The 24,927-nt window shown below is 35.6% G+C and overlaps 1 protein-coding gene across 15 annotated transcripts in view; it reads left to right on the top strand.

The window, feature by feature from the left end:
• Positions 1-24,927, top strand: part of PDE1A (phosphodiesterase 1A) — a 390,387-nt gene that overhangs the window by 290,842 nt on the left and 74,618 nt on the right. For 12 of the 15 annotated variants that reach the window (NM_001135342.1, XM_024243036.3, XM_054548811.2 and 9 more), the window contains 5 exon segments: positions 5,501-5,683; positions 11,287-11,353; positions 14,642-14,758; positions 15,627-15,767; positions 21,816-21,916. In NM_001135342.1, coding sequence (NP_001128814.1) covers positions 5,501-5,683; positions 11,287-11,353; positions 14,642-14,758; positions 15,627-15,767; positions 21,816-21,916 — 609 coding nt within the window. 15 annotated transcript variants of the gene reach the window in all.

The raw sequence follows: 24,927 nt of genomic DNA, 5'->3' as shown, positions 1-24,927 counted from the left end.
GGAGTGATCAAGATGTCCTTCAATAGTAGAATGCATAGACAAACTATCTATGCATACAATAGAATATTATTTAGCAATATAAAGAAATTAGCTATCAAGCCATGAAAAGACATGGAGAAAAATGCATATTACTAAGTGGAATAAGCCAATATTAAAAAGTCTAGCCTTTTACTAAATGATACTAAGTATCTGATGGTCTGGAAAAGGCCAAACTAAGGAGACAGCAAAAAGATAGTGGTTGCCAGGGACCAGAGGTGAGGGAAGGAAGGAAGGTTGAATAGATGAAGTATAGGGATTTTTTTTAGGGTAGTGGAACTTCCCTGTATGATACCATAATGGTAGACATATGTCATTATACATTTATCAAAACCCATAGAATGTACAACAGAAAGTGTGAGTCCTCATGTAAACTATGGATGTTAATTAATAATTATGTATTAACATTGGCTTATCAACTGAAATAACTGTACCACAATAATACCAGATGTCAATAATATGAGAACTGTGAAGGTGGGGGTGGAGATGAGATGAATGGGAGTTCTCTGTACTATACACTCGATTTTTCTGTAAGCCTAAAAAATAAAGTCTAAATGAAGAAGGAACTTGAGATTGTGCCTCTCAGGCAGGGATAGCATAGTATAGAGTTCTCTAGGTAATCATGCTCATTCAAAAAGGAAAAATTAGAAACTTCTTGAGTAGAATAAAAAGGTCAAGGTATGCTGGCTGGCTATGGAGGCTTCCCTCATTTCACACACTGGAGTAGCAGAGATGCATGCACAGGCAGATGAAGATCTCAAAGGCCATTGTTGTAACTGGGCTGTAGAGCAGAGAAAAATCTTTGAGAAACAGACCTGCAGCTACTATTTCTGTCAGCTGAAGAGAAGGTTAAGTCAGTTCTTACACACAGGGACACACAACTGAACTCATACCCAGATTCACTTCTTTTCTGCTGTACACATTCTCCTGGTCCTTCTCTTCAACCTTCTGATTTAGAAAGTTCTCTCATACAAGAATGAACAATTTTCAAAAAGAAACCAACATGGAATCCATACAAAAAAATACCACAAGAACAAAGGTGGAAAAGATAGGGAAAAACACATGACAAAGAACCCATGCCAGAGGAATGTACAAAACTGTGAGCTCATCCTATGAACTCAAGAACTTCATGAAATCATCAATTCTGTAGAAAAAATAATACAATTAAAACAAAGAAAAAGGTTTCAAGAGGTAAATAATATGATAATACAAGGAGGTGAAACATGGGTACACATAACTCATTCAGCAAATGAAGGAGGAAAATGAGGCTACCCTGTAGAGACAGCCAAGCCATAAGCCACAAAACTTAAAAGAGACATTACGGAAAACACAGTAGAGTGTTTGACAAATAAAATACTTTAAAGGTTAAAAAAAAAAAAGAAAAAGGTAAACAAAACAGGATAAGATCAAGACATTAATTTTTCAAAAAAAGTTTAGTGGAAAAATGATAGATATGGAAACTAGATAAAAGAGATCTCTGATAGGCATAATCCATTTCCCTGAAGAAGAGAACCAAACAAATGGAACAGAAAAAAATGTATAGTCTGAGAAAACATTAATAATATACCATTAAGGCTGGGCATGGTGGCTCACACCTGTAATCCCAGCACTTTGGGAGGCCAAGGCGGGCGGATCACCTGAGGTCGGGAGTTTGAGACCAGCCTGACCAACATGGAGAAACCCCGTGTCTACTAAAAATACAAAATTAGCCAGGCGTGGTGGCATGTGCCTGTAATCCCAGCTACTCAGGAGGCTGAGGCAGGAGAATCACTTGAACCCGGGAGGCAGAAGTTGTGGTGAGCCGAGATCACACCATTGCACTCCAGCCTGGGCAACAAGAGCGAAACTCCATCTCAAAAATAATAATAATAATAATAATAAGTAAATAAAATAATATACCATTAAGACTTTGAGCCATACGTTTACAGGACAAAATGATGCCCAACTCAATACCAATTACGGTCTTTGAAAAGTAGTGAACTTCCAAAATAAAAGACCATTTTTGCAATTGTGCTCAGTTAACTAAACTAACTAAACTCAAAACACCATTCTTGCAACTTTTTCTATTCCTCCCACAGCATGCACATTGGTCTTTTAGATACAGAAATCATATCACATCCTGCTTAAAATAATTCAATGACCTGCCATTGCAAATATGAGAGAATCCTTCCAAGGCCTGATATTAGCTTACTTATACCTATGTTTGCCTCCCAACTTGAGTCACTCTCTCTCTCACTCAGTATACTCCAGCCACATTTGGCCTCCTTCCTGTTCCTCAAACATGCCAATACTGATCATGCCTCGGGCCTTTGTACTTGCCCTTCTTTCTATCTGGAATAGATAGAACAGACTTCCCCCAGACTTTCCTATATCTAATACTTTCTCATTGTTTGGGTCTTAACTATCTGATCATCTTATCTAACATAGTGTTTCCTCTCATAATTAACCTTATATCACAATTCTTATTTTATTTTTAGTCTTTCTTTTAAAATGTAAGTTCTACCTGATAAGGGATCATTCTCATTTTTTCAATTTTTAATCACTTCATTTAGTTTGACAATAATTCTGTAATGTTTAAACAGTGTGGTGTTTAGATTTATAATTGCTAAAAAGGCATTTTATTTCATTGCAAATAGGATTTTTACATGAGAAATAGGACTGGTATGTTCTATTAAATGAATATTAATAGAGAACTGAATATTTATATTGTATTTTATTTATAACCTACACTGGTAGTTATCACACAGCATTCATAAATGATGGAAAGATGATTTCTTATCCAAACCAACAGGTACACAACACACGCGCACACACACACACACACACACACACACGAGAGAGAGAGAGGGAGAGAGAGAGAGGGAGAGAGAGGGAGGAGACGAGAGAGGAGAGAGAGAGCGAGATATGTATTTTAAGGAATGGGCTCATGTGATTATTGGTGCTGGCAAGTCTGAAATTTGCAAAGCAAACTGGCAGGCTGGAAACCCTGGCAGGAGTCATTGTTGCAGTCTTGATTTCAAAGGCGTCCTGGAAGCTGAATTCCTTTCTCTTTGGGGGACCTTAATCTTTTTTCTTAAGGTTTTCAGCTGATTAGATGAGGCTTGCCCATAATTTAGAGGGTAATTTGTTTTACTCAAAGTCTACTGATTTAAATGTTAATCACATCTAAAAAATACTTTCACAGCAACATTTAAATTGGTGTTTGACCAAACAACTGGCCACCATAACCTACCTATGGTGACACATAAAATTAAACCTCACAGAGCTAGTTGTTGACTTTTCAAGATTCCCTTTTCAAGTTATACAATAGCATATTCCATGCTCTTCCCTTAACACACTGTCGTCCTTTATTTGTTTGTCCCTAATTAATCCGTATCATTATTTCTCCCTAAAATTATATGCACTTTCTTCTTAGTAGATGACCTCATGCATCACGACTAAGGATTTCCAGCCTCCTAAGTACCACTCTACTATGTGGACTATTACTTCCATATGCTGGTTTTGTCATGTTTGGTGAGCTCTCTTGGGTCATTTATGAGTATAGGACATATAGCCTTAAAGCCATCAACATGAAATTTACTCTGGAGGAATTGGCACCATCAGCTAGGTTTCTGTCATTCTAAGGAGATTAGCTGACAAAACTAGGCTGCAGTGGAATGCCTGGAGCATGGTGACATCACAAGATTACACCACAATGATTCCTATTCCACTTGTTCTACCTACCCTGTACTTGATCACTGCATAAGAGATAGTAGAAATGGCATTATCTTTAAAGCAGTGATATTTTCAAGCCATGTAGTTTAGTGACTTGCTGAAATGGGCTAGGGAATCTAATTTCAAATGGGCAAAAAGATAAACAAACTATTTTGCTTTAATTTTCTAGTTCAGTGTTTTAGGGGTAAATCAAAACTATGCAAATGTCAGATCAGAAAGAAAGTTAAAAATCATATAGAGTAAGTATTAATCAGTATTAACATTCAACTCTAAATATTTTTTATCGTTATATGTATATACGTATCTTTGTGACTCCAGAACTTATGTTTATTTTTTTATAAGGTATTTCATAAATACATTCATGCTTATTTAATACCATGGAAAAGAAATATTGGCAAATGACTTTTCTGCAGGTTTATAGGAAACAGCAGCATATATGAGAGGTCATTTAAAGGAACATGAAGAGTTCCTCTTCTGCATATTACCTTTTGAGCCTCTCTTTGGTCAGATTGAGTTCTTTGTGGAGACCTCCTGTTTTTTGTCCTTTGTTTTGTCCCTGATTTTTGAGATGGCCCGTGCCTTGTTTCTGAGGCATTAGCATGTACAAGCATCTCTGGCCACCTTCCAACATCAGCTCATAATCCTTAGGCCTAGGTCTGGGCAAAGAGATTTTCAAAAGCAGATGAAACCCAAAGGTTAAAGCTAACATGTGCCAGAGCTTTTAGATTGGTGCACAGATAAAGAAAGAACCCAGTCAAATGGCAGGCAGAGCTGGCCTGTGTTCTTCCTGGAGGCAAAACTCAACTGTTCTGTAAGCTGTTTCTGTATTTGGTGGGGAGCCTCTGGGATGTTGCCAGTTCAGACCTTTAGGAAGTTCTTGACTGCTGAAGCTGACTGGCCTTAAAATAACGATGTTTCCTTAGTTTCCTCTTTAATGGCAGCTGTTATTACCCAGCAGTCCAGTCAATTTTATCTACCTGGAACTTATACAGAGCATAGTCATTGTTTCAGTTCCTGTTCACTACCTCACTCACTGGGTTGATTTCCTCAGCCAGCAGTTCTAAACCCATGAGATCTCCACCCCCTGGTCACCTGAAATGCGCTTTAAACATAATCTATTTAATATCATGTGTTTTCATTTTTTTTTTCACTTTTAAAATCTGTGACATTGATAGAATGGATATCGTTGGGAGCGCTTTAATTGGTTATTTTCCTAAAATTTAGAGGTGCTTATCCAATGAAGCAGCATCTGTGAATGACTTTTATAAATTGCAAAGCCTTATTCAAATAGCATGTACTATACTTAAGATACACACAAGATTATTAAGTATATGACAACTATTATAGATTCAATCCCCCTTTTTTCTTCCCACTCCAGTTGCTTCCTTTAAGAGCAGACATCTGTTTATGAATTCTCTTCCCTATCTTTCCTTAGTTTTATTCATTATTAGAATAGCACACTAAAGATATTAACAGTCGGTACCTCTAGACTGGTGTATCATTGTGCTGAAATGTTTGGGAAGCTGCAAATGCTCAAGTCTATTCGTTGTTGTCTTCATACGGTCAATTTGAGAAATTAAGAGCTTTCCAAATGTTAATGAATTTTTTTTCTTTCTTTAGAGAGTACATATTAAGGAATAATCAGAGAGTGATTGGCTATATTTTAAATCCCATTGCAATCCTTGTTTTTCTGTTATTAGTTTTTCTTCACTTTTTTATAAAAAAGTTTAATCTGTATAAATTTTTGTAGAAGACTTCTGGATACTGAAGATGAGCTCAGTGACATTCAGACTGACTCAGTCCCATCTGAAGTCCGGGACTGGTTGGCTTCTACCTTTACACGGAAAATGGGGATGACAAAAAAGAAACCTGAGGAAAAACCAAAATTTCGGAGCATTGTGCATGCTGTTCAAGCTGGAATTTTTGTGGAAAGGTAAGTGAAATTGTTGGTATCTCAAGACAATAACATTTGAAAGGCAGCAGATACGTTCATTTTATCAAGGGTATGAGCAGTCTATATTTCACTTATTGAGGAAAACTGTGATCATAATTATAACTAGAATGAACAAATTTGGGACTTTATGATGAACTTATCTATAAAAAAAAACACCTGGTCCCGGATGCATTCTTTTTATTTATTTTAAGTTGACATGAAGACTGAAAGCAAAGATTTTTAATGACCTTTCTCCTCAAATGAACCTTTGTGAACAACTGTTTAAAAACAATTCTGACACATGTATATGTTACACAACTAATTTCACCTGAATAAAATGTAACATTTCATGAAATACATTCTACACTGGGTAGCAATCTACAGTCAAGATCACTTAGGCCTTCCTCTGCCCTAAAGACAGAAGATCATTTGCTTCCCATCTTTCCGTAATAGAGGAAATCTCTCTCGTACTCACTTTTGATAGGTTTTTTTTTTTCAACATTTCTGTCACTGAAGCAAGGGATATTTGATGGCCCCTAGAAACGCCTAGTTATATCAGCAGAGTTTTCAATGTGAAACATATGTTAATATGACCCAATTTTACATTCTTTCAGCCCTTAAGAATACAGCTTATTTTTTCCATCTAGGAAACAAGATATTTCCTAGAACTAAAACTACAAAAGACTCGCCAAAATAGACATTTTATGTTTGACAAAATTGAAAAGTAGTTATCAGAAATCCCTTAGATTAAAAAATAATTACATGAAATTATATGTGGAATGATTATTTGAATATTTTAGAAACTAACAAAGTTGAGAAACAGAAAATTTTTGCCAATATGCCTAAAATTAAATTTTAGAGAAACTGCATAATTTCTCATCTTCTGATATCTCTAGGCATTACCGTTAATAAACATTACAAACTTGAATTTTCTTCTGCTAAAGGGACAATGGAAAGCACATTTGAATTTCTAAAAGTGTAAAAGAGAATGCATGGCAACAAATATAAAGCTTAAAGATGGTTAAATACACTGTGCAATTTAAAGAAGATGACTTTTCTCTAGCATCAAATTAAAAATATCTAAATAGTACATCAGAAAATCTGTGAGAGAATCACAGATGAAACATGAGAGTATGTTTGATTTGCTAAAGAAATGTATATTTTGTCTTCTTTGTTTAAAAAAAAATTACAGAACTTGGCAAACTGGGAAAAAATGTAAACTGTGGGGGAAGATCAACTGAATTTCCATTTCCATTGAAGAGAAGGTTATAATATATAAAATATATGAATATGCTAAATTTCAATTTTTTCATATGTTACATAAAACACATTTTATTTAGTAGCCTATAAAAGTATAAAATTGTACTTCAGGTAACTAAATTAGTAAGCAGTCTTTAAGAAATCAATGTGCTAAGAACATATGGAAATAAAGTCTTTTTTTAATCACTGTTGAATCCCCACTAGTAGGTGCATAAAAATAGTGGGACAAGTTGATTGGAAATTTTCAAAAGTAATCATCTTCAATCCTGACAGCTGAAAAGTCTACTTGAAGTCTTGTTGCTTCTTCCTTTAAACGCTTCCTCCCAAGATTCAATTCCCTGGCAAGCCCTGGCAATTACTTACCCAAATGCATTCTGAATCCACTCACTTCCTCATCTCCACTCCCGCAACCACAATCTAAGCCTCCACTATCTGCCTTCAGAAATATGACAGTAACTTTCTAACTGGGCTCCTCTCCTCCTCACTTGCCCACCCCAACCAAGCCATTCCACAGTGATGCTTTTAGAATATAAATTAGTTCCTGTCATTCTTTTTTCTTTTTCTTTTTTTTTTTTGACGGAGTCTGACTCTGTCACCCAGGTTGGAGTGCAGTGGCGCGATCTCGGCTCCCTGCAAGCTCCACCTCCCGGGTTCACGCCATTCTCCTGCCTTAGCCTCCTGAGTAGCTGGGACTATAGGTGCCCTCCACCACGCCTGGCTAATTTTTTTTGTATTTTTAGTAGAGACGGGGTTTCAGCGTGTTAGCCAGAATGGTCTCGATCTCCTGACCTCGTGATTCACCCACCTAGGCCTCCCAAAGTGCTGGGATTACAAGGCGTGAGCCACCGTGCCCGGCCTAGTTCCTGTCATTCTTAAGCTTCAAACCACCAGAGGGTTTCCCAATTCACTTGAGCCTGGTTAGGTCCCTTTCTGCTTTCTAGCCTCGTCTACTGCAACCTTCATCCTTGACTGAACACCTATACCAGCCTGATTTCAATTTCAAGAACATTTCTAAGCTCTTTCCTGCCTTGGAGCCATTCATCCTGTTATTTTCTCTGTCAGAAGTGGTTCTCCCCACCCTTCAACATGGCGGGCTGCCCTTTTACCGTTCCGGAGGTCTTCCCAGATCACTCTATGCTGTTCCTCACTATTGCTGCCCCCAGCCAGTGGTTTACCTCCTAGCACTTATCCCTGTTTGTAATCATATATTGTATCTTATTTCTCGTTTCTCCTCACCACTGGAATAAGCCCTGTGAAATAGCAACAATATTTCCCTTGCCTTCCACTAAATAAGTCTGTTGCCTTGCAGAGTGCCTGGTATAAATAGTGTTGTTTTTTGTTTGTGTGTTTGTTTTGTTTTGTTTTTCTTTGAGACGGAGTCTGGCTCTGTCACCCAGGCTGGAGTGCAGTGGCTTGATCTCCGTTTACTGCAACCTCCGCCTCCCGAGTTCAAGAGATTCTCCTGCTGGGATTACAGGCGCATGCCACCACGCACGGCTAATTTTTTTTTGCATTTTTAGTAGAGACAGGGTTTCCCATGTTGGCCAGGCTAGTCTCGAACTCGTGACCTCAGGCGATTCACCTGCCTCGGCCTCCCAAAGTTCTGGGACTACAGGCGTGAGTCACTGCGCCCGGCCTTAAAATAGTATTTTTAAAGAGTTTTTGAATTATATCTTGTAACTATTATGGAAACTTCCAAAAATAATCCACTACATTTCCAGTTAGACTTTCACCACCTTTAGGAGCCCAGGAAATTCACTATCATTTTTCAGAAACTTGTAATATATCACCTGTTTACTAAAGTGTGAGACAACTGGGTTAAGATATCTCCGATGCTCATTCTAATTCAAGGATGAGTCATCTTAATTTTCCATCTTAGTTTTCTATTTCTAATTTTCCATCCTAGAATTCTATTCCTGATTATAGAGTTAGAAAAGTATGATAATGGGAAAGTTTTGCTATCTCTTTGGAAGGGTAATCCTCTTTGTCTTCTTTTACATTCCATGTAATGAGAAAATATATTGGTATTCATTTCTCAACCTATCCGAAGTTTAAGAAACTCAGTAGCATCAGAGGTCCCGTTGAGGCCAGAGAGCTCTAAAGATATAAGATTTTGAACCAATGATATTGGCTGCAAAGTAATGAGAACAGTTACAATAATAATAAAAATGATGGCTTTCTTGTATTGAGAATCATTTACTCTTCACAAAAAGCTTATACTTATTCTCGTTTTACAAATGAATGACATTAAATAGTTTCCAAAGGTCACACAGCAGTGAGTGGCTAACATGTGATTCAAAGCATGTGTTCTCTTTGCCTTTCTGTGCCATGAAGTCAAGTCGAGCTAATGTTAATTAACATTTTAAAATTTCTTAATCCTGAATGATTTTTATATTGACCCTTTTCCGTGTTCATCATCGTTCCATTTCCCCTGCACCTCCATTTTTTTAGTATTAATAGTAATGACTAGAAACAGATGGAAAAGACTGTTTCCAAAAAAAAACAGCTGAGTATCGTTGATAGTAATTATTCTAGATCTTGTATAGTATGATTAGTAGTTTCCTTGCTTTGCAAGATTAGAATAATTATACCTATATCAATGGAGTAATTAATGTAAGTATTTTTGTTTTAACTGTTCTAAAATCTTTCAATAGATACAGGATAATTTCTTATTCTACCTAATCACCCACATCCAAAAATAATTTATGACTATTTAAAATAAACATAAAGTGGAAGCATGAAAGCTTTGTGCTTAAGGTCTCTAGAATAAAATGGAGAGTTACTTCATCAAGAAAGCCTAAGGCTAGAGATGTAATTAAACACAGTATTTTCATTCTGAACTTCCAACTAGTCAAGACTTAAAAGGAAAACATGATAAATTGCTTAGCTTTGATTATCTTTAACAAATGATGGCTTTTACATAGAAACTGAGTAATATGTCCCATGCATTTTTAACATAAGGAATATTGAATCAAAAAATTTAGTATCTTCTATAGCAGTTTTATAAAAGACGTAGAATATTGTCCATATGACCATTTCTTACATCGACCATATTTATCGTTATATTTAATTAAGCTATGGCATTGTCCAGGCCTTTTGTAGGGAGAATTTACAGCCATGTAGCCTAGAAATTCAGCTTGTTGTGGACTAACTTGATATAAAAATTAAGGGACATGATTAATCATCAGTTGTATTCTTTCTTCCCAGGCCTTGGAGGAGGAAACATGTTTCTTTCAGAGTCCCGAATAGAAGCACTATTGCTATATCACATGCTAGGCTATCATATTGATTCTTTTCTCACGTGAATTCATGGAGGGCTTTCTTATATTTGGTTTATGCTATTTGGGTTGCCCAGCAGAAGACAGAAAAAATCAAATCACTGATTATTAAAAATAGTTTTGTTGGCTGGGTGTGGTGGCTCACACCTGTAATTCCAGCACTTTGGGAGGCCAATGTGGGCGGATCACAAGGTTAGGAGTTTGAGACCAGCCTGACCAACATGGTGAAACCCCGTCTCTACTAAAAATACAAAAATTAGTTGGGCATGGTGGCGCATGCCTGTAATCCCAGCTACTCAGGAGGCTGAGGCAGGAGAATCACTTGAACCTGGGAGGCGGAGCTTGCATTGAGCAGAGATCACACCACTGCACTCCAGCTTGGGCAACACAGCGAGACTCCATCTCAAAAAAAAAAAAAAGAAACACAAAACAAAAACAAAAAACCACTTTTGTTATTGATACTATTATGGAAATGAAAATAACGTTGTTTTCCTTCTGAATAACCTTTCTTAATATTGAATGACAATTTGAACAAAATTAAACAATTTTTGCCAATATGATTTCCCCAATATCATTAAATAAAAGAAGGGGGAGCTATGTAAATTCTGATGATACTACATATCCCCCTCTATAATTTTAATATAAAAATATAAAGGAAATATTTTAATGACATTTAGCTTCCAGACTAAAAATTTTGGCATATAAATGGACATAAAACAAGAATGTTCTGCTTTCGGGGATATGGTGGCATGTTAGAAAGTTGTTGCATATGCAAAATGTAGTGCATCTTTTAATACGATAAAGTTCAGGGAAGGATATCTTTACATGGACTCTAAAGTCACATTAACTTTGCAGGGTGATTGTGAATAGAGAATATATTACATTGTCACATTGTAGATGTTTAGTAAAAGGTGACTATAGTTATCATTGTTGACACAAAGGGAGTCTGTAACTAATGATAAGAGGTGAACATGTCAAAAGTAATCTTTTCCCTTATATTTAAGAAATAGTTGAAAACTTTGAATAAATGAATTTTATATTTACACTTATTTTTGTCTTTTTTAGGATGTACCGAAAAACATATCATATGGTTGGTTTGGCATATCCAGCAGCTGTCATCGTAACATTAAAGGTGACATAATTTCATTATTTTCATGTATAAAATGGTCATTTAAAAAAATTTTCTTAAAAAGGCTAAGAGAAAATGAGAATAGGTCTGTACTGCAGCCTACATCTTAGAACGTTAAAAATTCAACATATTCTAACAATTTAAAAAATGAACTGTGTTCCAAATCATGACTCATTGTAGATTCAAATGACTGATTTACACAAACTATATCAACGTATATATATATGCATGTTTGTATGCACACACACGTGTGTTTTTTTTCTTAATTTTATTTATGTGGATCTTGAATTCATTTTGAAATGGCACTAGTACTTGTCAAAATGTACATATTTTGTTCTGAATATATTATGGAAGAATTAAATGCATGTTATAAAAAGATGTTTTAGTCAATTATGTTTAAATGACAAAACATATAGAAGGAAATTATTTAGGATTGTAGGTCTGAAAAAATACAAAATGTAAGATAAAATTAAGAAAAAAAAACTTGTGTCTCTTGTCTTTGGCTTCTCCTGTGGCTACACTATTCTAAGGCCCAATTGCAGTGCTACATATGTTAGAAACAGTCAGAGTTGAAACTCTGAAGTGAGTAAAGTTGTTGGCTCACATACTTGCCCCATTGTGTGTGTGTGTGTGTGTGTGTGTGTGGTGTTCATGTGCCTTGTTTCTAAATGTTATTTCTACAGAGGCATTTTGTAGGCTCATCCTTCTAAACTCCTTGTTTCTATTGCCTAATTTGGTGAAAGGAATTTAACATTGTCTCCTAAAACATCTGCACGTTGGTTTTTCTGCATTAACCAAGAATTTAAAGGATTTTGGCAGCAGCAGATCTTGGGTTGATTTATTTCTGACTTATTGTACTCCTTTTTAATTTTAAATTTGTGTTTTTAAAAATTTTAAGCATCTTCTTTGCATTTGTTTTTTCTCTGCTGCATATTAGATTTTAATCTCATTAAGTTTAAAAGATAGCTCATTTTTCTTTGGTGCTTTTTTATATTTATGTTTCTCTGCCTCCTGTCAGATCAGAGGTGACACTAGATTCTGATAGGAGCGCAAACCCTACTGTGAACTGTGCATGAGAGGGTTGTGCACTGCTGATGAGGTGGAACAGTTTCATTCCAAAACCATCCATCCCCAACTCAGCCTGTGGAAAAATTTTCTTCCACACAACTAGTCCCTGGTGCCAAGCTACTGAGGACCATTGCATTAAAGGATATTAATCATTCCTCGGTTCTTGAGAGATTTTGCCTTCTCTATTATTTCCTTAACAATGAGCAAGAAAATTACTCATTTTTATTTATTTTAAGAATCTTTGCTTAAAAACCAACTAACAAAATATTTTAGTATGAGAGAATGTAGTATTTTTTCTAAAGTGTCGTATAGTAAAAAAGATATAAACTAACGGGTTGAGAGAGGGAATATCACCAAGTAAAGAATGTTTTAGTTAAATAATTCTTATTTTCTGAGAAGCCTCCTTGTCTTGTTTGTTCTCAAGCTGATGACATAAAAGCCAAGCATCTGCAGTAGTTTACAAATGTAAATCATCAGGGTTTATAAAAAATTCTCAAGAAATAAAGAATTAACCTTTTACTCAGTGGGAACCCCAAGTTGGAACTGTAAATATAAATAGCAACCTTCTAAGAGTCTGAACTAACTCTTGTTTGTTAGCTTTGGAGTTTGATAAAAGATTTATTGGCCTCCTTTGAGATTTACTGATGTAAAATGCCTTCTAACAGAACTTATAATAATTTTTAATATATAAAGAGATAAAGCAAGCATTTGGGGATCAAATAAGGGCCAAATGCAAGGAATTTAATAACGACATACAAGCAAACCAAAAACTATTTCATTGGTGCTTCTTTGCAAGTGATTAAAAATACCATTTGAGCTCTTACTATTATTTTTTGAAGGAAGTATTTTTAAAAGAGACTGAATACTTTTTATCAGATTTTTAGTTTGGTTCTAGCATATTATAGCACATGGAGTTGGCCTCCAGAAAAATGTGTTGAATGAAATTTGAAACATGCCTTCTCAAATAGAAAATTAATGCATAGCTTTATGGTTGCCCACTTACTGTTCAATACTAAACCTACTGTGTGTCTGTAAACAGTAGGCCTTCTTGCTAGCAGTTTCTGGTAACCATTAGAATGGACTACAGTGCTTCTATAGATTTTCAAAGCAAAATCATGAGGTGGCTGGAGTGGTTTATATCCCTGCTCACTGCCCTCTCTCTCTGTTAGGGGGTACTTTCCACTTTCCCTACTGGCCTGCTTGCTTCCCTAGGAAATTGCATGAAATGCGAGTATTACTATCCTCCTCCTCAATCAAAAGTCCCACTTCCTTTTTCTCACCACCTGTCCCTCAAGCAAAGTATTAGTAAGTCAGCCAAAGATAAAGAGTAATAGGTGAAAAGTACTGTAAAAAAATACCTTTTAATAATTAAAGATAGTGTATACTCTATCTCACTATGATATTTACATATTTTTCTTTCTTTCTTTCTTTCTTTTTGGAGATGGAATCTCACTCTGTCACCCAGGCTGGAGTGCTGCAGTAGCACGATCTCAGCTCACTGCAACCTCCGCCTCCCAGGTTCAAGCGATTCTCCTGCCTCAGGCTCCTGATTAGCTGGGATTACAGGCGTGCGCCACCACACCTGGCTAATTTTTGTATTTTTTTGTAGAGATGGGGTTTCACCATGTTGGTCAGGCTAGCCTCGAACTCCTGACCTCGTGATCGGCCCATTTCGGCCTCCCAAAGTGCTGGGATTATAGGCATGAGCCACCACACCAGGCCGATATTTACATCTTAAAACAGGACGTAAATATCAAAACTTTATGCCAAACTGCAAACTCTTATGGTGAAATTTCAAGCAATGTAGCAAGTGAGTAAGAAAGAAAAACCGGGACTATTTCTTCTGTATTTCCCAGTTGACAACACCTATGTAACTAGCAATTCCACCCTAACTTGAGGTCCGCTCTGAGAAAATGACTTATGGCAGGAAGTTGGAGAGAGATTAAAGATAATGGCAGTATTATGGTATTATCAAATGTATTAAATCATTTTAGTAACTTTGGGATTGAAGAAAAGGTTTTGGTGCTTTATAAAGCATTATGGCCTCAATTTTGTGGACCCATGGATACTAAGTGGTCCTGTCCTATGAAACGGGTCAAAGTGTAGTTTGACATGCTAAGTTGAAAGATGACCTGCTAAATGTACAATGCCTTATCTTTTGAATAAATTCTCATAGAAACAGTATGATATTGGCACCTAAAGTATTTATTCTTTTTTCTACAGGATGTTGATAAATGGTCTTTCGATGTATTTGCCCTAAATGAAGCAAGTGGAGAGCATAGTCTGAAGTTTATGATTTATGAACTGTTTACCAGATATGATCTTATCAACCGTTTCAAGGTCAGAAACATGGAACAAAAGTGAAATGCTCTTAGAATTGGTTATTTGAATAAGAATGAAAATGCAGAATATTTCAGTAATTAAGCAATTCATTTTAGGATGTTTTAGTTAGCAGGTCACAGAATTAAGGGGATGAGGTCTTTATGTGACAGAACCATTCTCCACAACTCACTGACACATCTATATATCCACCTAGAGATCATGAGGCCACTATAGCCTCATTCCAGCAAGATGCCAACATCCCCTGACTTATTCACAAAACACTCACATAGGGTTTGGCAGCTATGTCTTAAAGAAATATGACTACTCCAGCGTTCCTAAAATACAGAATGAACCTTTATTGCCAGCTTTTCTTAAATTAGAATGAAGGGGCTTCTAATTAACTTCATTTAGAACCATCCAAGCAATAGAGTTGATACAGACTACTGAGCAGACTGTAGCTTATTACTTTCATCATTTCCTGTAGAATCATCACATTTTTAGAGCTATGAAGTACTGAGAGATAATCTGTTTTAACCTTTTTGTATTAAGATAGAAAAACTAGACTCCACTAATTGTAACTGGAAATATTTACACTTCTAAGAATTAGCCTTCCTACTCTCTGGAAGATACTAAAATTTCAAGGCTATAGTACAAGTAAGGCTATTATTTAATCTGTCCTAGTCAAATACTTGGGGGTTACAATCTTTCTTTTTGGGAATGAAAGTTAACATGTTCATGAAGTGGTTTTTCAGAACAATCTACATTTGACATAAAGAAACTACTGTCCACATCTGACTCACTAATATGTTCCATGACAAACAGTGCTCAAGTTGATTTAGTACCACCTTTTTGGTCAAAATATAATTATAATTATTACTTTCCACAGATTCCTGTTTCTTGCCTAATCACCTTTGCGGAAGCTTTAGAAGTTGGTTACAGCAAGTACAAAAATCCATATCACAATTTGATTCATGCAGCTGATGTCACTCAAACTGTGCATTACATAATGCTTCATACAGGTATCATGGTAAGAAAGTCTTTGTAACTGAGGTTTGTTAGTTTGGAAGCATCAGCTTCCATTCCTGTAAGTTCCTATTGTCTCTTTAATGCCCATAGAGGTATTCTAAGTAATAAGTATTATAAATAATAATTGTTTGGATTTTTGAAGCTTAATGTGTTATAATATACATTTTTCAAAAAATACTTTAAGTCAGTGCAAAAAAGATAACCAGAGGCAAATAAAAATATATGTTTCCCAAAATTTGGACTACCAAACATTTTTGTTTGTAAATTCCTTTTTTCCATAGGAATCAATGAAAAAAAAGTGACCTAGAGAAAAAGTCTTTAGAATGAAAGTTATAGCACTCTTTTCTCACTCATTATGTGCTCCTAACCTGACCTTAGTCACTTTTGCTCTCTTACTCGTATTACTAAACACAGTCAAATTCTAATAGGGATTTGGGGAAATTATTCATGTCAATTTTTCCAAATTTTCCTTCCTCTTCTTTGCATTTGATGAATCAGTGAATGGGTGACTAAATGATTCAGCGATGCAAATCCTGAAATAACAGTGAGTGTATGACAGGAACTCTGAGAGAGCTGGGAATTTTTGTAATGTCTTAGAACTCAGGATGATTCCCAGAAGGTAAAAAGTGAGGAACTGACCTTCCTGTGAAGGTGCCAAACTGAGCTGGGTTCAAAAAAGTAGCAGGCCATGTGAGATTTCTAAATCCTAGCACCTGCTTTAATCGTGAAGTGCAGTGAGAAAATGCCATTTCAGCCTAGGAGGCAACCAGAATTTCATCATTTAAAAAAAATGTTCCTGCTTGAATGCATTTTTTTTTACACTTGCTGCAAGTGTAAAGGAAGCCAAATAAAAGTCTCCTATATCAGCTTCAGAACATCTGGTATGAAGGTGACATTGAAGAGATGTGGGTGTCATATTAATTGGTAAATAGAGAAAATCAAATCCACAATGTGGTTTTACCCTCAGAATTATAAGGAAGACTGTTGTGGGACCTAATAAGCCATTCCAACTTCTCTGTAAGACTGGGGAATTTGGCCCAACCTGGCATGACTCCTAGAAAGTTAAAGTTGTTAGCAAAGATCACATAGTCACTTTCTGAGACAGCTATGACTTACCAAATATAAATGTAACTTTCTGATTTTATTCATTCTTTAGCAAAAATGTGTCACTGGTATCTTTACTCGTCAATTAATTTGTCCATTACAAAAATAGTCTGGTGGTAGACCTTTAGTGTTTTCCAGAACCAAGAAAATACATTTGAACTAAAGAGAATAATGAGAAATTTTACCATAGATGGAGAAAGGGAAGACAACATGAGTTTATGAATGTATTGACTATTTTGTCTAAACTAGGTTACACTGTCAGCTTGACAATTTTTGGAAAGTTATTTTAACAAGTTTTGTCTACATTAAAAAGTAGTGATAGGTGACTACCTATTAAATTTCATGTATATGAATGTGTTGGTTCTTTGAAACAAAAAAGCTTTATAGAAATTTTCATTAGGAAAAACTCTTTACTTCTTTCTCACCCCTCAGATTTGATATAAAGAAGACTGGGTCACCTACTTTAGTGTTTTAGTTGATGCCCTGCTATTTCAGGATGGCCCTATCTGTGTGACATTTATGAAGCACTCTAGTAGCAGCCCAGTACTGTCAGGAGACTAATGCATGTTGTCATCTGCAAGATGTTTTAAGGACCATTCCTGAAAGGCATTGCAATTAAGCCATTGTCCTTCTGTTTGTTAATGTCATAAGGGACGCCCTCAAGTCTGGGAGTAGACAATGCCGAGGAGAGTTGATGCTCATACACCTGCTTGTCCCCCTGTCTCTCTCCTTTTGTCACTTGATTCGTTTGTAGTCCTGCGCCATGGTGACAGTGATGTGCGTAACTCAGTCCATTTGCTAAGGAGCAAATGTTTTATAAAGTGCTGTCAAGCCACCTTCAAATGTCTCTTTGAATATGAAATTATGCAAGGGCCTTAGCCAGAAAACATTTGCATTAGAGGGCTTCTGGCACTGCATTCTCTCTAATACTAAGAGTAGAAGGAGGAGAGATGATTTTAAATCTAGTTCCTTTGGAATTTTTAGTGCACTGACTACACAGAAACAGTCTTCCACACTTTGGAATGACTGCATTTTTCTCTGATCAGTCTACAGAACATTTAGCACTACATCTTTCTACAAATTATGTGGAAATTCTGTTCTTATAAATGGCTTCCAATATGATACTGTTTGGTAGAGGAAAGAGAGTGTGGACTCAGGAAGCAGTCAGACACGAGTTTAAAACCATGCCCCACCACTTTCTAATTCGCTAGCTCTACATTGCTTCCCTTGTCACTAAAATGCAGTTAATAATACCAGCCACCTTATAGGATGGCAATGAGGAGTAAATAAAACATTTGCAAAGCACCTAACCTAGTGCCTAAAACATAATAGCTATTAACATACCTTAATTAATTAATTGTAATATGCCAATTTTCTATACTGGTAACTTACAGCAAACTTCTTCAGCCTATTCAAAGGAATAGAGAAAAATAGCGTCAAACCTCATAGATTCTGGCTAGAAGAGTTGTTAATTATGTGTTTTTAGATACACAAGGAATCAAGAAATAAATGTGATTTTCTGACTTGAAATTCTCCCCACCCTTTATATAATACACATATATACTTTGTATAATACACATATTTACTTTTTCTATCCCACAGGCACACACTCACACATCCTGAGTAATTCAGACATGAAAATTACATTTTAAGTCCTAAGTCAAAACTATTAGCTTCTACCCATTCATATACTAAAATTAGCTAGAAATTCTGCTTTTGAAACCTTAGAAGAATGTGTTCAGCATATTGCCTTCTTTATGTAATGAATGCTATTTTGATCCGTTGAAGAAATAGAAACTTTGAAATCAGACAGATTTGGGTTTGCATTCCTGCTCTGCCGCTAGATAGGTATGTGACCTTTGACATGTTGATCCATTTCTCTAGGATTCAGCTTTGTTATCTGCAACATAGGTATAAAAATATTTACCTATAACCATCTTATAAAGTGGTTACAAGAATTAAATGAGATCACCTAACTAAAGTGTCCAGTTAATGTTAATTCCCTTCCTTTGTTTCTGTTATAATACATGTTATTAATAGCAGTCAATACCTCCTTATAAGTTGATGACTGCCTGCTCTAGAGTAAGCCAACCTGAGCATTTCTTCAGACAAAATATAACCTACAGTTCTGATGAAATACAGTGTTGCATTGCTCATGATTTATCCTCTTAACCCTTTATTTCTGCCTATTAGGAATCAGAAGAACCTTGGATTTGTATTGACCACTGCTGTAGTTGGGAAGAGTGACAGGATTTAACCTCATTCTCTCTGGCTTGCCCTCAGGAGTCATTTATAAAATCTATGAATTTAAGCACCTGTTTTCTGAGTTAGAATTTTTTTTGATACCCGCACAAAATGAATCAGCAGCTAAGGAACTAACAATCAGTCCAGAATTCTACTTTTGCTAATGCAAAGTAGATGTGTTTTTAAATTAAGTGTGAAAGTTTAGTGTTTCTCTCTTCTTTTATTAGTTTGTAGTGGAACTTAATGATACAGTCCATAGTGCAGAAATAAGTAAGGGGGATTTGTGGAGAAAGTACTATTTATGGGAGGCAGAAATGAACCAAAAACAGGAAATGTATTTATAATAAATTTTCACAGCTAGCAAGATAATAATTTTAAATATTTATGAGTCAATCACTAATTAATTCCATCTCTGATTTTCTAATTTAATTTCTTTTTACTATTGACACTTTATATTCTGTGTTATCATAGTAGATAATGAATGCTGCCATTTTTAAAACCACAGCTATATTTATAAATACATAATTTGAACCCACTCAAAAATTTAAATAAGTGATTTTTTTCCATTTTCTTTAGTAAAACAATGGGTTTCTAGGGTACAAAACTAGTTTAACTTCAATTGCTATTCATTTCATGGTGTTTAGTTCCATAGTTTCATTGGGAACATTGGAGGATCAATCCCAATTCAGACCTCTATAAGGTAACTTTCTTCCTTTTAATGACTCACAATTAAATGTGTCTATGAACACAGAACAGCTAGTTATATTAACTCCCTTTGGCTCTGAAAATTATTTCTGCTTCACTCATCCAGTTGTGAGGCATTTGTACATGAATTACAATCACTAATGGTATGTTAGCTGTCGTTTCCCAGATTTAATGCCTTAATCAATGCATTTAACATAGTAAGTTCCTAGCAAAATGCCATTTATTTTTTATTTTACCATATGACAAGACATGATAGGCACAGTGCATACATTAACTCAAAACTTCTTCTTAAATCCCATAGGGGAAAGATTACTAATGCCATTTTCACCAGAACTGTAGCTAAGAGGGTAAATAACTTAGTTTCCTGAGGATTAACAGAGATTTAAAACCAGGACTGATTCCATGGTCTCTTACCACTGTTGCCTCTTTCTAACGCAAAACTAGCTAACTGCAATTTAACAAACAAATACTAAGTTCCTAATATGTGCCAAATATCATGATAGGTTATGTGAAGGGAGCTAAGATTAATAAGATTATACCTTTGGTACCTATGAGATTCAACAATTGTCACTGCCTTCATTTTTGATTCATGGACCTACAATGGCTTTCTTTTACCTTTTACACAAAATCTAAATTAATCAATTTTCATCAAATTAATCCATTAACTCTTTCCATACTCTCCATATTCTTCAATTACACTTCACTTGATTCTGCAACACAATTGTACTATTGACAATTCTATTTTAATAGAGACCCTATAGTATGATTCTACATTTGCTCTTTCTATTTAAAATTCTTCTGTCTCCATCCTTGCACTTAACTATCAACCTTTTTCCATTCTTTTCCCAAGATCTACTGCCACCAATTAGCCTTTCTGTCTATGCTCTTAAATTGCATCTTTATTCTGCAAACTTTTATCAAGTATGCATATAGTTTACATGATCTCTTTCTGTTGTTTTTTGCAAAGTCCTTTATTGTTTTGAGTATATAGAATAAGACCACTCAGAGTAAGCGTCATAGCATTTTGGATTCCGCATTCCTACCATCAAGTGCCATCTATTTATAGTGTTCTCTAGTAGAACTTGGCTGTGGTGATGGAAATGTTTTGTGTCTGTGCTGTTCTATGTGGTAACCACTTCTCACATGTGACCAGTGGGCATATGTAATGTGGCTAGTGTAACTGGGAAAGTAAATTTAATTTTACTTAATTTTCTTTATTTTTAACTTAAACAGTCACATGTGGTTACCATATTGGGTAGTATAGTATAAGGGTTTTACAAAATGTGAGTGATGAATAAACTATTGAATTATTTCTAAATGAACTAATAATAGCAGGGAACTTTTGTTAAAACATCTAGATAGTAACAAAGATGAATGTATGTAAAGCGGATAGTCATGGATTTTTACATGAAAGCATTTATTCTTTCTTTTAGCATTATTGAAGTTAATTGCATGGCCATTTTTATGTGTTATGAATAGAAAATTTTGTGAATTTCAGAAACTTCTAAATCTCTAAACATGAAAATGAAGTACACTTTCTCTAGTAAGAAAGTGAATATTTTTAATTTTTAGATGAAATCTTTTTTCATAGTAGATTGTTCTACAACAATTGGGCTAAAAGACATTTTAATAATGTATGAGCTGTATGTTAAAAATCACCAAACTGTAATTGATTTCAGAAGAACCCAAACATGTATGGCTGTAAATTCAAAATCCAGTTAGGGTTCACCTTTTAAATCATAGAAAACTACTCCTTTTTCAATTAGCAAGGACAATTATATTCTGAATTTTGAACTTATATGCCATGAAACAGTCATTGACCTCATGAAGCATCCATCTTGCACAATTAGTGGAGGTAAAATAGGAAACAAATTAAAAGAAATGAAAAATAATTTTGTATGATTACATAAACAGGGTGCACTGAAAGTCCTTTTCAAAGAAAGGAAAGATGGTATCTACTTCTTGAATATAATGGATTCTTTCTGTAATTTACTAGCACTGGCTCACTGAACTGGAAATTTTAGCAATGGTCTTTGCTGCTGCCATTCATGATTATGAGCATACAGGGACAACAAACAACTTTCACATTCAGACAAGGTAAGTTTGAAAAAGTATTAACTTTCATTAGTTAAAATTTGAAATTTATTTTTCTGCATATCACTTACTTAAGAGGATTTTTAAAAAATAATAAAGATTCTAATAAGAACAGGTTTAATGAATTTTTAGCAAAATTTCTTAAGCTGCTAACACTTGAATCAATTAACTACTATTTTTTAAGAATCTTGTGTATAGTGTTTTGTGGCATATCTAGCAATTTAAAGAACACAAAAATGTTTAAGACAATCTGTCTCTGCCCAGAACTTACACTGTGAACTACCACACAAGTCAGACATCTATTCATTGAGGCAAATCTTGCAACATAATGCTTAAGGTACCGGTTTGGTGTCATTATGTATTTGAAAGTAATAAAATTGTACTTCTGAAAACAAAATCCAAAAATTAAATCTCATTTTCAGGCCAGCATGAAGTATTACATTTAAAATAACTAGAAAATGAAATTATTTGATGATGGTTACAATGGAAGTTATTTAAATCAAATACCAGAGTGGAAGTATGTTAGTCTGTTAGGGCTGCCATAACAAAATACCACAGAATGGGTGGCTTAAACAACATGAATTTATTTTTTCACAATTATGGATGCTGGGAGTACAGGATCACAGTGTCAGCTGGTTTGGTTTCCTCTGAGTTTGCTCTTCTTGACTTACAGACAACACCCTTCTTGCTGTGTCTTCACATGGTCTTTTCTCTGAGCACATGCACCCTAGTCTCTTCCTATTCTTATATGGACACCAGTCATAATGGACTTGGGACCCACTCTTGTTACTTCACTAACTTTATTTACACCCTTAATAGCCCTATCTCCAAATACAGACACACTGAGGGTTAGGGCTTCAACACATGAATTTTAGGGCAGACACAATTCAGTCCATAACGGAGAGTTACCCTAAGCTCTTTTTAGTTAGGCACAGAAGTCAGTATCTGAGAAGCAGGATTTGTTCTAGGCCCCATCAGGATCCAACTTGCTTTATATGTGTGGGATCCTGAAATTTCTCTTTCACTAGAGAGGATGCTCTTTCACGAGTCAGGATGCTTAATAAGGAGATATATGTTAAGAGCTGAAGTCTCTCTTGAACCGCTGCATAAATCTCCATTCTTGTTGAGGAAAGATTAAATCTGATTTTTTTTTATTATACTTTAAATTTTAGGGTACATGTGCACAATGTGCAGGTTAGTTACATATGTATACATGTGCCATGCTGGTGTGCTGCACCCATTAACTCGTCACTTAGCATTAAGTATATCTCCTAACGCTATCCCTCCCCCCTCCCCCCACCCCACAACAGTCCCCAGAGTGTGATGTTCCCCTTCCTGTGTCCATGTGTTCTCATTGTTCAATTCCCATCTATGAGTGAGAACATGTGGTGTTTGGTTTTTTGTCCTTGCAATAGTTTACTGAGAATGATGATTTCCAATTTCATCCATGTCCCTACAAAGGACATGAACTCATCATTTTTTATGGCTGCATAGTATTCCATGGTGTATATATGCCACATTTTCTTAATCCAGTCTATCATTGTTGGACATTTGGATTTTTTTTTCTAATTAATAGACTTTATTTCTTAGAGCAGTTTTAGATTCACAGAAAAATTGAACAGGAAGTACAGAGTTGCATGAGTTCCATATGCTTCCTCCTGCTACCCTAAAGTTTCATTGTTATTAACATCTTACACTGGTGTGAGATATTTGTTACAATCGATTAACCAATATTGATACATTGTTAGTAACTAAGGTCCATTGTTTATATGAAGGTTCACTCTTTGCATTATGGGTTCTATGGGTTTTGACAAATGTATAATGTCATGTATCTACCATTGCAGTATCACACACAATAGTTTCACTGCCCTAAAAGTCTCCTGTGCTTCATTTATCATTCCTCTCTTCCTGCCCCTTTACCCCTGGCAACCACTGGTGTCTTTAATGTCTCTTTAGTTTTGCCTTTTCCAAAATGTCATAGAGCTGAACTAATACAGTATACAGTTCTTTCAGACTGGCTATTTCATTTAGAAGAATGTGTTTAATGTTCCTCCATGTCTTTTCGTGGTTGACAGCTTATTTCTTATCACTGAAAACTATTCCATTGCATGGACATACCATAGTTTGTTTATCTATTCACCTATTAAAGCAAATCTTGGTTGTTTCCAAATTTGGGCACTTATGAATAATACTGATATAAGCATACATGTGCAGGCTCTTGTGTGGTCAGTTCATTTGGTTTTTTAATATATATATATATATTTTTAACAACTGATTTTCCAAATGTGGGAGTTATTGTTTGATGTGGGGAATATAGCAAGTTTATTAAAATATTAGACAGTTTAGAACTTAAAGGACCCTAAGATGAGTGAGATCCACAGTATAGATCATCTGGTCTGATTTCCATCACCTAAAAATAGAAAATGAAGACCTCGAGAGGTAAAGTGACCTGTCTATATGCACCTGGTCAGGTGATGGCAGTGGCAGAATCGAGGAGTGAGAAGAGGGACACTCACTGTCAATCCAGTTTCTTATACAAGTCTTCTCCCATGGCCAGAGATGGACACATGATAATTCCAACCTGTTAAAGCCTGAAATGGGATGGGCTTACACATTGTAACCCCTTGATGGAGACAGAGGAAGAGTTGCAATTCAAACAGTGAAGTGTTGGGGAGGGCATTCTGTCTGTCCCTGGAATGGAGGAAACCCCAGGGTCCCAGAGATTGATACAGCTTGGAGGGAAAAGGAAAACTTCAGAGTCTGGTTATGTAGCAGGAATGTTATTTTTCTACCCATATTTGCGAGTATAGGGAGATTTTTGCTTTTATTTGTATTTAATGTCAAAGGAAAACAAGACTATGCAGATCATTTTGCTTAACAAAGGCTCTCTACATCCACTGGATCCACAACGTGGAGGATTTTAATTAAAGATCACTCATCACTGAGCTGAGTTCTATACAGGAAAACAGTTCTAGGGGTTTGAGAAGAAAGCAAGTGATTTGTTATCAGTGAAT

Source organism: Pongo abelii, chromosome 11 (assembly GCF_028885655.2).
Source record: "Pongo abelii isolate AG06213 chromosome 11, NHGRI_mPonAbe1-v2.0_pri, whole genome shotgun sequence".
Lineage (NCBI taxonomy): Eukaryota > Metazoa > Chordata > Mammalia > Primates > Hominidae > Pongo > Pongo abelii.
Note: the sequence above shows the minus strand (reverse complement) of the source record. Positions and strands in the feature narration are given on the sequence as shown.